At 41.0% G+C, this 14,613-nt stretch overlaps 1 protein-coding gene across 4 annotated transcripts in view; it reads left to right on the top strand.

Annotated features, from left to right (window-relative positions):
• Positions 1–14,613, top strand: part of LOC119894352 (UPF0606 protein KIAA1549L-like) — a 112,430-nt gene that overhangs the window by 61,395 nt on the left and 36,422 nt on the right. For 3 of the 4 annotated variants that reach the window (XM_038707052.1, XM_038707054.1, XM_038707055.1), the window contains exons 8-12: positions 3,636–3,695; positions 4,544–4,704; positions 7,632–7,803; positions 9,805–9,965; positions 11,705–11,740. In XM_038707052.1, coding sequence (XP_038562980.1) covers positions 3,636–3,695; positions 4,544–4,704; positions 7,632–7,803; positions 9,805–9,965; positions 11,705–11,740 — 590 coding nt within the window. The remainder of the gene's footprint in view (positions 1–3,635; positions 3,696–4,543; positions 4,705–7,631; positions 7,804–9,804; positions 9,966–11,704; positions 11,741–14,613) is intronic. The other variant, XM_038707056.1, reaches the window with a different exon arrangement.

Consider the following 14,613-nt stretch of genomic DNA (forward strand, 5'->3'; position numbering starts at 1 on the left):
GCTCATCGAAGGTATATTGGTATGCCTTTATGGCAATCCATAAATTATAAGAAATTGATGTATGTAAATACAATATATGCTTTGAAACAGTGTCAACATTATATTGTTTGTACCAAATAGTGGTGAACCTTTTTTTTTCTTCATTTAACTGTTAAATGTCCTGCCCTTTACATTTTTCGGTTGCAATTGTTAAAAACCTTACCTTATCAAAAATGTTTATTTATCTCTTTTTTTTTTTAACTCTCTAATATGAATCTTGGTGTCAGCCTCAAAAATCCTATTCATTATTAGCCGTCAGTCAAGCCCGTTCAGCCATAATCTTGAGGCTTTCTTGCGGCTTCTTGTGGTCACACTTAAGACTGAGCTCTTAAAACATACACATCACTTTATTTTTTCATTGACAAGACCTACCCAACTGCTAAGCAAATGTGCCGTTTTCACATGTTCAATCTATCTTAAATCAGTGATGGAGAGAGAGCAGAAAAAACTATATTACACTATATATTTTATTTTTCTTAAACAAATGAAAGACATGAAAAGACAAAAACAACTATTAACAATCCAAGTAGTGCCTTCTGCTGGAAATACTCCCTAGAGCACCAAATGTGTATTATTTCATGGCTGAAAATAGTGCGCAACAAATGCCCTCCTGTTGTTTACTCCTGTTTGAGTTTGCTAAAAACTGCAGTGCTCAGCTGGTAAATTTTAGAGCCTTTTAAAAAATGAAACTATGAAACTGAGTGCCACAGACAGGGTTGAGAAGTCAAAGTATTGAGAGACAGACAATTCATTGTAGGTTTAGGTCTGGTCACTGGATTTGTTGACAGTAGGACAAAACACATATCATCTTACATTTGCTGATAATTCGATTGGAGGTTTTTACTTCTCTCTCTTTTGGAATTATGCAACAAAAGTTTCCAGCTGCTGTGGTAATAAAATGAATAGTTCGTTGGCCCATTGAAATGATTCTCTGAAGGGTACTGAATGTGTCTGATCCTTAACACTTCAGTGCTGTATGTCTTAAGTGTTCATGTGAGCTTGTTTGAAGAAGTTGAAGAAAGCTCAGTGAATGTGAATTTGTTCACGTACAGGCACCAGGGAGGCGGCAGCAGACAGGCAGACAGAGTGCATAGCAGAAACACTTGCTGGTATTAACAGCTACCACTGCTGCAGCGCCATTGACTCAAGCTGAACACAACTCTCGGCAGACTGCCAGCTCGGAGGAGTTAGGTGGAGACAGATGGTGAAACAGGCAGATGGGAAATAAGGAGAGATAGGTTGACAGATGAATAGGACACAGAAAGAGGGCGATGGACTGAGGGAGCAATGATGGGTAGTAGACAGAGGGAGACAGTCGGCTGAACGGAAAGGAACAGGCATTTTAGGAAATGAAGAAGCTGACAGGTAAACAGGTAGAGAATGAGGCAGGTACAGAGGCACGCAGGCAGAAAGAAAGTGAGAGCTGGTGTAGATGGATAGAGGAAGTAGACAGTGAGAGGTCAGAAAGTAAAGGTTGGTAATGAAACCTGACAAGCTGTGTTTAATCGGATTTTATCATCCGTGCCAAGGGCCACTGCTAAAAATCTCCTCCTCTGCAGATCTGTCTCTGCAGGACAGAAACATCTGTCACATTTTCATGGCTTCCATGGATCCCTAACAGGCTTTTGATCAAAGTAATCACGTCAAAACTTGAATCAGCAGTATTAAAATACACCAATAAAAGGCATATTTAGCACATTTTTAAGTTTTACCCCTTTTCAACTCACATCTTTGTTATGTGCATAACTGCATTCTCTGCAAGTTCAGCTACAGCTAATATGAGGCTTCAGCAGTCTGACTAAGACAAATCAAAATTTCCAAATAAATTTTTTAGCACGTGTCGGAAATACCTCGATCAACATGAAAGTGGAGTCACGTCCTGAATGCCTCCACAAAACTCCGTTCCGACAGAATGTACCACCTGAGGAGATTCTTTTTCAAACTGCGTTCAAATTTCCTTGATTTCTAAACCTGGGCATAAAAAGGTTACCCAAAGATTTCTAAGTGGGCATATGGACTTCTAGGCTCCCAGGGGCCCCAAAAGTCTCACTGTGGGTAAATAGGTTTGTCATAGTTTGACCTTTTCTCAAAATATGTGTATATGTGTTGGCATGTCGCAGTAGGAAAAGCACAGGTGTAATTATAAAATGAATTACATTAATCTGCTCCTAATATTGTGCATGCTGACTCACTGTTACACTGTTATGCTTACGGGGACCCATTGTAAATAGTAGTAGTAACACCTATGCTTTGATTGAACATATCTGATTTTAACACTTTTCTGGTTAAAGCTGTCACAACACTGTTTTCACCTGATGAGCAAGCTGACTACAGGGGGCCAGTCGTGATCGTAATTTAGTATCTCTAATGACTTATAATCATAAATATATTATTCACTCCAGGAGTGGCTTGGGCAACATGCTGAACCCCGAATTGCCCCTGGTGGCTGTTCCACCAGTGTATGAATGTGGGTGAATGGTGAGTGTGATGTAGTGTAAAAGCGCTCTGAGTGGTCACAAAGACTAGAAAGGTGCTATACAGATACAGACATTTACTTTTACAGTACAGTCCAGATCATCTGCATCTGCACCAGCTGCCCCACACTAAACTCATATTACAGCCTACATGAGTTTTACGTCAATGCCTTTGTTCACTATCTGTGATCTGAACAGCAGAAGAACAGGATGTACCAGCGTCATGCTGCCCTCCGTTTCCATCACCCTTCTCTGTTTCCAATACAGTTAGTTTTGTAGTTTTAAGTGTTTCTAAGACAAGACTCTGTTTGTAAAAGTTTATAGACTGCTGTGCTGTTATCCTGCAGTGTTCTGTGTATAATGACAATGAATTAAACAAATAAAAAATAAATACAAGTACAGGGATTTGACTCAGGGACTTTTCGAATGATGTTTAGGGGATAGCCCTAACACACACACAACCTCAGATTTTGTCTCTAATGACTTCCATGTGTAGTCTGCAGTAACTCTGTCTTCCAGAAATTACTGATTCATATTGAGGAAAACATAGTTGTTCCATGGTTTTGTTTGTTCAGTGGCAACATTTTTCCCATGAAGGAAACGTGTTTTGTACCACACTGAAGTTGCAGAGAGGTGGTTGTGATGGATGGAATTAGAGCGCTTTGACACCAAAGACTGGGGTCTGATGACAGGGTTGTTTTTAAATGTTAGTGCCTAAACATAGCAATGATAAGTGTTAATCATGCTTTAGTTGCGAGTAGGAGTGAATGTTGTTGGAAAGCAAATAAAATAAATTGTCAGTCAACATTTTGCAGATATGTTTTGTATCAACACAATGTCACTTTATTTGTTTCCTTATTATGTAGATGTAAAACATAATTCAGGGGCCGTAACTGGTTAATCCAACCCATATGTTATGAAAAGTTTATAAAATCGTATATAAGCTAAATTTGTGTTAGGGTTAAAAGTTGTGTAAAAAGCTGGAAAGTGGTGAGCAGGGAATTATGTGTGAAATGTAGGAAATGCATTATTAACTGGTGGTCCTCCAAATCCAGGTGGTGTTGCAGAAGGCTTTATAAAAAACGCAAAAACCTTTAACTTCCTCTCTCTTTCTCTCTTCAGCCCTTGAATACCATAATCTCAACACGTCGATGGCAACCAAGAACTATTGGGTGATAACAGGTAAATTGCTCTTGCACACACACAAAAAGTGCAACTGGGTGATCAGCGGTAATCAGGAGCTGCATCGATTGGACCAAACAGTAGTTAGTAAAAAGCCCCGGTGCTCGCTGTTGTGCAATTCAGCAGAATAGAGGTGCTCTCTACATTGTCCTTTCCTCTGTATTACCTCCCTCACCCGCCTGCCCGTGCTCTCTGTGCTCAGAGTGTCTTTAGCCGCTCTGTTCCTGAGAAAACCTATTGATGTATAATTCACAGCTTCCTGACTGGGGCAGAGGGAGAGATCACTTCACATCACATCACGGCCGGGCGTGAATGATGCTGAAGCGTGTGTGTGTGTGTGAAGTGTGTCCACTGCTCCATCTCACTTATAGCCTCTAGTAAGAAAAACACTCAGGAGCAAGGTTGATGCAAGCACCTGTGTGTGTGTGTGTGTGTGTGTGTGCATCGATATGTGTTTGTGTTTATTTCTGTGTGCGTGTGTGTGCTTGAGATGACGCTGTAATAAAAGTTTCCGGATGAGCAGCTTTTAAATGAAAAGGACGATCATCCAGTGCTGTCTAATATCCCACTCATCTCCTTTTCCTCTCTCCTCCCTTGTTCTCCTCAATATCAATACTGTCCTGAAATGATCTTCCTCTGATATTTTCTCACCTCCTCCGTCTTCACACATTCCCTCCTATCACCCGTTTTCCCATTCCCTCTCTCTGCTCTTCTCCTGCCTCATGTTATCAACCCCCCCCCCCCCCCACCATCCCCTCACCTGCCTCCTCTTTCGCCCCTCTTTGCATGCCTGAACGCCTCTTTACTCCCTAAATCCCTCTTCTGTCCTCTCTGGTCTCTGCTCACAGTGATCCAGGATGTGGACAGCTCTTCCCTGGAGGCCAACTACCAGAGCTTCGCCAGCCTGATGGAGCAGCGGCTGGCTGAGCTGTTCCTGGTGGCCGGCAGGCAGGGCTCTCGGGCAGCACGATCTCGGCGGGCCACCACCGTGGGGGGTTATACTGTACAGGTAGGTGCGAATAGGATTTTTGTGTGTCATTGTGTGTAATACCAGCGGTAGCGATGGCAGATTCTCTTTATGCTTGTACATTTCTTTGCTTTAAAAGGACCAGTCTGCACATCTTTCCAAATGAAACTATTTTAACAGTTTTCACATCTGCAGGGTGATAGTTTATGATATTATTTCAACTTTAGAGCATGAAAAATAAACCAACCAATCATCAATCAATCAATCAATCAATCAATCATTCAATCGGAGAGGTAATCACCTGCATATTCTGTCAAAGTGAATTTTGTGTGATGTAGTCGAATCCACTGTGATTTTTCCAGTAGTCCGTAGAGAACACAACACAAGTTGATTTAGCAGGAGCAAAAATACAAAACAGTGAGAGCCTACAGGTGTAATGTTTACCATGGTCATAAACATAGTTTTGTTCAAATTGGAGATGACCAATCAGGATTCATCCTCTGTAAACCATCTATGCACTGTCCCAGGTTGTGTGCCAATACATCAAGTAAATGTGGAGATGTCACACTGGCCTACAATTAAAAGTTAGTTATCACCGGGTCAGTCCGATTAATCCTCCGAGGACACTAAATGTTGGTATAAAACTTCAAGCCAGCTTCACATTCAGCACCGTGGACTAGGGCTGCAACGATTAGTCGACGTAATCAACGACGTTGATTATAAAAATTCGCTGAGGTGAAATTTCATTGCCGACGCAACGTTACAAAGATGCTGTTTTAGGGAGAGATAGCAATCTTCTTTTAACAACATTTCTGGTTGTTTATTTCTAACTGCAATGCACTACAGGAAGTGCTGGGGGCGCTGTCTGCCATGACTGCTTGACTGTAACTCACAAAGAAGTAGTAAGAAGTGGAGAAATAGCTGAAGGTTTTTTGTTTTTACAAGTTTTGTACGCTATTTAATCACACACTTTTGAGAGGTTTTGAGGCGAAGAAAACAACTGTGTAGAACTTGATATTGGCAGTTTTACAAAAGTTTTAGGGGCTGAGAAGCTCCACAAGCACCCGCAAGGTTAGCGGTGCCGGTGTTGTGAACCAATTCTGCATGATGCCTGCCGAGAATTGCTTGCACCTCGCAGGTGGTAACACTCTTATGGTCCTTTTCAGACATTTTGAAGTTTATTAGTTAAATGGTTTAATTAGGGTTAGGGTTTGGGGGGGACAAAAATAATCGTGCCTAGTCGACTCATCGAATAAATAATTAACAGATGAGTCGACTACAAAAATAATCATTAGTTGCAGTCCTACCGTGGACAGCACCATCTTGTCACGTCTGAGCTGGGTCAGATTTGAAAACTCTCCTTGGTGATGTGTTGAAGAAAGCTCCAAAATCCAGGATTTTATATTTGTTTATATTTGTAATTGCCTGCAGTGATCAGAAAGGAAGTTGTCCGAAACATAAGATAGAAAGAGAAATCAGCATGCGTTGAAAAACTGATATAGGCAATTGGAGCTGCAGTGAGTAGTTGATCTACAGAAACGGTAACTATTTTGATAATTGATCAGTCCCTGAGGTTTGTTTTCAAGCCAAAAATGCGAAACATTCCCTAATTCCAGCGTCTTAATTTTGAGAATTTGCTGCTTTTCTTCGTCTGATGTGATAGCAAACTGAAATTTGTGGGCTTTAGACTGTTGGTTGAACAGAACAAGCAATTTGATATCATTGGGCTTTAAAAATTATCCTGTGTATTTATTGATGGATTGAGAAATTTTTTAGCAGACTGATTGATAATGAAAATAATTGTTAGTTGTAGCCATACCTCAAATAGTTGTTGCATGAAAAAGGTTGCTATCTTTAAATCCATCAAGAAGGGGAGTTCATAAACCTATGCCACACAATATTAAACCTTCAAACAAACATAAATAACTAAATATGCAAATAAATTCATATGGATTATAATTTTTTTAAAACAGGCCTCAAATCTGCAAGTAGATCTTCATTGTCAGCTGAAATGAAACCAATGCTGCCAATGAAAACCATGAACAAACTCACAGCACAGTATGCTTTGGAAAATATCATGTCTTTGATTTGTTGGTATCGTTCTCGCCGAATATGGTCATTTAAAAACAGGCAAGATAACATTAGACTGAGGTAGTAGTTTGGGATGAACATGAGGGATTTAGTGTACTTGAACTGAAGGTTCTCATAAGCACAGACGTACAACGGTTTGTGTGTGTGATATTTTCTGTATGTGTCATCTCCCTGCCCGGTGTTGTTGTTGTGTGCAAATTAAGCCAGTGATTGACTCCTCCTGGGCTTTGTTCTGTACACACCCTCAAGTTTTTATGGGAAGTCACAGATGACCAGTTTTATGGCTGCAGAATTGGAGGCGGGAGAGGCTTATCAGGGGGGTGTTGGGGGGTAGAAAATGTAGCAAGGGGGAGAAATCATCCAGCCATTTAAAAACACATCCCTTCTTTTTATGACAAAATCAAATTACTAGACTTGATTAAACCGTGAGATGTGTTCGTCAAATTAAAAAAAGGTGTTTGATGTGTGATGAAAGGAAATTGAGATTTTCAAGTGACTCAGTTATCCTCGAGTGTCTTCCCCAAGTGCAGTCATCTTGCAGCAAATGGCTCGCCATGATCAAAGCAGCCTAGACGATTCAGAACTTTGATTGGGCCACTGTAGATACGACAGAGATTTTTAATCAGTGTGGAGAGATAAAGGATTTTGGCAATAGATGATAGGTTGTGCTGGTATTTTGTTTCTTTAAAATGAGCTATGTCTGTGACATTCTTTTGAACAAAGGAGTCCAGAGCTAATACGATATGGTAATGCATTTGTAAGTGTATGTAGACCATTCAAAGCCATCTAAACACTTTTAAAGTGTGTTTAAAGTTTTTTAAAACTTAAAACTTTTTTTACAGAATGATTGACATATTGGACACTTTCTTTGTCCTCAGATGGTGAGCATGCGTCGACTGCCCGGTCCCAAGAACCCTGCAGAGATGACATACTACGTCCAGCTGAACGGATCCCCTGTCACTGGAGCCAGCGCTGCCAAGACCCTCAGCAGTCTGGACTCCCAGACCATGGCTCTGACACTGGGATACTTTGTACAAGTGCAGGCTGAACGTAAGCTTGTTCTCTTACTGTACAGTGTTATATAATGCATTATCATGTATCACCTGCCCCGTTGGTGGCTCTAGCTGCATATTTACTGAATGGATATGTGAGTGGTATCAATCTCCTCATGTAGCTCTTGGATTGCCAAATGTTAAATTATTCCTTTAACTCCAATGACAGGGAACTCTTTTTATATTTACATATATTTACATTTTTACACACAGACTATACTGTATGTACACAGATTTAGTTTTTGCATTTAGCTATTAGCACATATGTAATATTGTGACCCACAGTCGAGTCATAGAGCACATTTCTGATTCAGCAGCCTTTGTAGGCACAGCACACTGCCACAAACATTCCCAGTTTAAATGCTCTTTATGACTTATCTGCTGAACTCAAGCGCAACAGTCTTGGCTTACCGTGACATTGGCTAGAATATGTTTTTTTTATTTTTTAAATAAATTTCAATAAATTTCCATAATTCCCTGTTCATCCAATGAAGCATTAACTCCCAAAATCAAATCAAAGATTGTGTTTCCTCCCTTATCTGGTGTTAACTCAGATGACTGAAGTTGTGTATATTTGTTATTAAATGGTTTTCAGAAAATGTTCAGCAGGATGTTCATACTGTAGCTGCTGGATAGGACAAAGTGTTCCCTCTCACCTTTTCTCCCTATCATTTCCCGGAATGCATAATTAACAAACTGAACAGATACCACAAACAATCAGCGCCCTTCACAGATCCTCCTAACAATGCACAAGCTGGAAACTGAACACAATGTTCTTGGAAAATTAATTTAGTTTACCTTGATGGCCCTGAAAATGAAAACACATCTCTTTGGCAAACTGAGCTCAAAGAAAGAAATATTCTTATTTGCTTTGATTCATGTCTGTGTGCTAAATATGAAGCTAGAAGGCAGTCAGAAGACAGTAAGCCTAACTTAGTAATAGGAAATCTTCAAAAAGTCTGCAAATCATTCATATAATTTCTGTACAGTATTAATTGAAGGCCACATTTTTATCAGCTCCTCTTTGCTCTCATCGGGATTTCGACAGATGGACAGTAAGAAAATATTGTTTAGAGAGATTTATGAAGTGAGTACTGTAAAGCCTGGTTCACACTACACCATTTTAGGCCCTATTTTCCAGTCGCCAAGCTCGCTGAGAGTCGGACTGTGATCGGGGGCAAATGATCACAGACGCAAGCCGCATATCTGGCATCTCCAGCTCTCTCTGTAGTACCGACAATCCCTGCTACCTGCGTTTGCTAACCCATTCTTCCACCCATATTCTTTGTCTTTATAATTTTTATCTTTAAAATGTTTAGTTTCGTGTAATTTCGTGACAAAACGTGGTTTGGAGACCAGATAGAGTTGTCGGGTGACAGTCGTTGTCAGCTGGTGTAGTGTGTGACCCCCTGTCAGCGATCATTCACGTAGTGTGAACACCACAGCGACTGCAAGACTCATGTTACAAGACAGCAAGTCATGTAGTCTGCACGAGCCTTAAATCTAACTGAAACTGTAAATAAAAGGGTGACAAAACTAGGATTTTGAAAACTGAGGGGAGCATGCCCCCCTATCCCCAGTGGAAATTACATCCTCCTTTGAACAGATTAAACAAATGAGACATAAGGTGTTCATTAGTGAGCTTTATACGTGCAAGAAGGTGGATTTTTCCAACCTCAGAACCAGGCCAGCTGTTTCCCCCTGCTTCCAGTCTTTATGCTAAGCTAAGCTGTACCACTTGCTGGCTCCATACACAGCATACAGTCAATCTAACTCTCGGCAAGTAAGCAAATAAACTTATTTCCCATATTTGTCGAACTATTCTCTCAAGCCTAGTGCTAAACATTTACAACCCGATCTGAAAAAAGTGTTGTAGTGTGTTTATTCCTGCTTGTCTTGTGCGCTCTGTAATCACTGAAGGGTCTCTTAGCAGCTAAACTGCTCAGGAGAAATTGAACGCACAATCAAATACTAATGAATAAGATGTATATGTTTGTAGCTGTGGTAAAGACGCCGCCCAGCAACCTGTGGATCATGGCCGTTCTGACACCACTCTTCCTGTTGATGGTGGTGATCGGCATGGTGGCCTTCATTCTGTGTAAGAGGAACAGGGTCATCTTCAAAACTGGTGCCTTCAGGACCTTCAAATCCCGCTCCAAGGTAAGCCTTTCCATCTTCTTTTTCTCTTCTCCTTTGTTCTTCTTGTTCATCTTCCTCCTTCTACTATTAATAGAAATCAGCTGTTGGCTGACTCTTGGGGAGCAAAGTCTCAACCCAAAATATTAAAACATCACTGCTTCACCTGAACCTGTCCCTGTAACCAATTCTACAGCGCAATTTAAACAACGACTACATAACCCTGTTGTAAAGGAGTGACATATCGCACAGCAAACTGTCTGTGTTAAGTTGTTCCTTCAGGTCAGAAAAATGGAATCCTATCTGTGCGGGCCGCACTCATTGGTTTTCTTGCTGCCCAATAGCCTGTGGTCATTGCTAATCATGCATGCTGTGAACACTAATCGGCCGAGAAGAAAAGGGCAGGGCTCACTGTGCTGGAAGTGAACCTTAGGGTAATGTGGACCTTTCACAATAATAGCGTTCACTCAACATCACCTCATTTGAGGTTAAATAAAAATCGATCATTTGACATGAGCATGTGTGTAATAGATTGCTACCAGCTGGTTTGAGCGGGTGAGATTGTTCTCCTGGACACAGTGCAGTGACGCCAGAACAGCTGCTTGTGTCACTGCAGTCAGTGAAGTGGTAAACAAGCAATAAGCTGGCCAGCCTCGTTTGTTCTGAAGAGGCTCTTGAAGCGGCACGCCTTTGTTCAGAATTCCATAATCTTAAAGTGTTTGTCACATTTGTTATCACGATTAGACTTCCCCTCCAGTGAGAATTCCTGTCAGTGGCTGCGCAAGCACTGAATAACCCCCCTCTGTTGACCACATTTCTTCAGGCCAAGCTGTTTGCAAAATGTTTGATACCCAGCAAAGGAATCTCCCTAATGCTATGAATAAACCGATGCACAAAACATATCTGTCTCCTGATCAAAGAACATTTAAAAGCTTTGACCATCAGTAAAATATTCCCTTGTCAACTGAGCAGTAGTAAAAAAAAAAAAAAAAAAAAAATCTCTACAAATATATGTACAGTGTTTTCTAAAGATCCTGGCAACTATCCTGATGGAGCAATTATACTTTTGTAGGCTGACATCAAAATGTACTCAAAAGTGAAGCAGTAACATGGTGTAACTGGTGTTGGATGGGTAGCTGCAAATTGTGATTTGTAACCAGCTTCCTGATACCCGTTTTGACTTTAGTTGAAGTTTAATTTGCATTGCTGATTATAGTAATTGCATCAAATTTGCATCAAAGTAGGCAACACATATATTTTATACTCCTTAATATAGCTGGTTACAACTTGACTCTTATTTTCATACTTTTGTTTGATGAGTAAAACAGGGAACAGTGTGACACTGTGATAGCAAAGACTGACGGGCAAGAAATAAGGTCAGACAAGTTAGCCAGATTATCTAACTACTTTATTTTCAGGTAAAACCAAATGTGAGCTCACCCAAAATTTTGTTAATAATTGGTAACTGTGTGTACTTATAGTCACCAGAGCACCAAATGTAAATAAATCCACAGATTTGTGGCCCATATCAATAAAAATCTGACCGCCTGACTGCTCGTCTTTCTCGCCTAGTCGCACTTCTTTTCAGCAATGCCATGATTTTCCCAGATTGCAGCTGTTAATATTACACTATTAACTCATTGATGGCCAAACTATGAAGACTGGATGCATTCTCTCCTATCCTATATTGTCATTTCCTGTTCTCTTCCATTATTATATTAACTCCTCCCTGACCGTGTCCCTCTGACTCTCTCCCTGTTTAGACCTCATATCGAAGGGAGGGCAGTTACCACCACCAGGTATTCACTAAGACACTGGTTGGGTGGATTACTGACTGTATGGATGAATGAATTAGTTCCTGCTTTGTTTGCTGATTTCTGTATGTGCTGCCTGTCGTTGTTGCTGGGTAATTTTTTTGCATGTGGCTATTGTGCTGTGGACATGACTTATTTCAACATCCTCATTGTCTGTGGGACATCAGTAGACAGAGAGAGGGGAGGGGGAGGGGGCAGTGAGGAAAGGTGAAAAAAACATAATAGGGGTGTTAAATTCACAGGCACGTTCCTTAAGATTTAAATTGTTTTGGCTTGAGTCAATTGGCTGAATTAACAAGGAGAGGCTAGCTCGTTAAAACAGGCAAATGAGCTCAATTCTGACGGCCAGAAGAAGCCAGTTTTAACCGGGGGTCATAAACATGAAGAGCAGAAAGGAAGCTCAACAGCTGCGAACCAAACCAATCTATTTTTATTTCGTAGCATCCATAAAAAGTGACTCAAGCTTGTGTCATCAGCCTAGACCGCCTCTCTGCCAGTTCCTTTCCCTTTCAAGCCAGTCCTTTTATCCTCTCAGATGAAGCCACCCTCATCCCACAGTGGCTCAGCAGGAAGCCTACGCGGACCCCCAACCCAATTCTGTTTTTATATGAGGTTCTCCACTGAATTATGGCAGCTACTTTATCACGGTTAGACTCAAAGCCGAGCAGCTAAAACGCTTTGAATTACAAAGGACCATGCAGAGGCCGTGTCTGTGGTTACTGTTGCAGTCGTGGGGCATGTCAGCTGATTTGCAGGTTATTTTGATCCAGCCTCTCTCGTCCTCATCCCTTGAGAGGCAAGTAAGGCGAGTGAAGGATGGAGGGATGGGTAGACACGACATTTTTGGTGGGTAATAGAGCTGGTGAAACAGCACAGCAGGGTGTAAACACTCCAAATATATGTACATAATGCCTTTACTGTATCTCCTTACACTGTAGTATTATATTAACATTTCTATTTCTAAGCTACATGGTTTTGTTTGTTTTCACAATGGTTTGTAAACGTTTAATATTATGTTTTATGAAAGAGCACATCAAATATTAAAGAGTCCCGAAATGTGAACTCACCAGTGATGTGCCGTGAGGCTACATTCACTGTTCTTATCCACAGCGTTATTTACCCTCTTCCAATCCCAAGCAGTAGCATGCTTGAGCAAAATAAGATAAATATTTCACACAGGGATTTAGTTTGTGGCAAACTACAGTTAAACAGTTGATTAAAGCATAGGTTCACATTGTTACTATGTTAATACAAGACTCACGTACCCACATGAATATGGGCTGTTTTTTGTCCTACTGTCCAGAGTTTTTGCCTTTCTTAGGCACTGAGAGATATGACAGGAAATGAGGTGAAAGAAGGGATGACATGGAACAAAGGACCCAAAGTGAGGACGTAGCAATTACATCTTAAGCAAGTCACCTGGATATGCAAAGCAGTGTTGTGCTCTCTAAAAGAGTGTGTGTTTTTGGTGAACGGTGAACTGAACCTACCTGTTTGCAACGGGCAATTCAGACGCAGCTACTGGTACTTGTCAGTTCATACGAACATTTAAAGGAGTTTTATGAACAAATCAGTACACATTCCAATGGAAATGTGCTGATGTGCAGTGGAGGGATAGTCAAAGAAAAGGGAATATCATACTGTATAGACTGCAATGTTGCAAGATACCTGCTTGATTTGATTCCTTTGGTTTTGTGTTTCCCACAGAATGACAGTGTAACTGTGACGCATGGGGGGGTGGGCTGTCGATATTGACTACCAGCTATATACAGCGTGTTAGCCTCGAAAACCCAGCTGTATTCTAACATTAACTTAGCTCTCCTAATTAGCTAGGCTCCTTACATGCTTGCTAATAACTTTTTAAGCTAGTTCTCTCACATTGACAGCGTTGTGATGGACTGATTTGTGCAGCTGTGTTCATGAGGGAGAGGGAGAGAGAGGAATAGAGAGGGACGAGCGAGAGGATGTGCTGCACGAATACGCGCTGCCTGCAGCTCTGCAATCACTTTTTAAATAGATTTTAAATAGGCCTAGTAAAAAAAACGAAAATCAATATGTCAGTGTTGATATTGTGGCAGGCCGCCACAAATAAATAAACACATGGGAAACACTGGACAGATTTGAAAAAATATGAACCTGTCTTTTAATCTTTATGGCCCCATTTGCACCTGATATTAACATGTGACCTGTTATCTGGATAATGGCATCCGAACCATGCATGCTACTCCTTTTAGCTTTATACTTTGCATTAACATATCAGGTGTAAATGGGGTCTGTGTTAGAAACCCACAGGCCCAGTCTAGGTCATATGAATACTAATCAGACCTAAGCAGAATAATAGACTTCAAGTCTAATCAAGTTGATCTACTGTGTGAGTGTGTGTAGGCATGTGTGTGTGATCTGCTCCCAAACCAACTGTAGCTATCAGTCACCACGCAGGACAAGCTAAAGCCGCTGATCAATACTGGGGTTTATATTAGGTCTGCATGTGTGTTTAAGCATTAAAGAGTGATTCTGCAGAGTCCGGCTCCCTTCATCACTCTGCATGTCTGCTGTGTAGCCAGAAAATTCTTCTAAATGGCTTTTACTCCTTCCGTGCCTTCTTACATAGGCGTGAAAGCCCCAGATAGCCCGCTTCCATGTGGAGTACAATAGATGTGGAATCAGCAAAACCAGAGGCAATCTATTTTTCATTTGTAATGTGTTCAATGACAGTACAATGCATTGGCTGCCATTTAAAGGACTCGAGGTATTTTGCATTTTGCTGCATCATGTCTCAACCTGCCCCAGGAGGAGTGTATCTAACTGGTGCAGCACCATGCTGATGTGCAGCCCAGTTTACCCTACTGTGTTTTTTA

This window comes from Micropterus salmoides, unplaced genomic scaffold (genome assembly GCF_014851395.1).
Source record: "Micropterus salmoides isolate LMB-PRFRI ecotype aquatic unplaced genomic scaffold, ASM1485139v1 Ms_hic_scaffold_8, whole genome shotgun sequence".
Classification (NCBI taxonomy): Eukaryota; Metazoa; Chordata; class Actinopteri; order Centrarchiformes; family Centrarchidae; genus Micropterus; species Micropterus salmoides.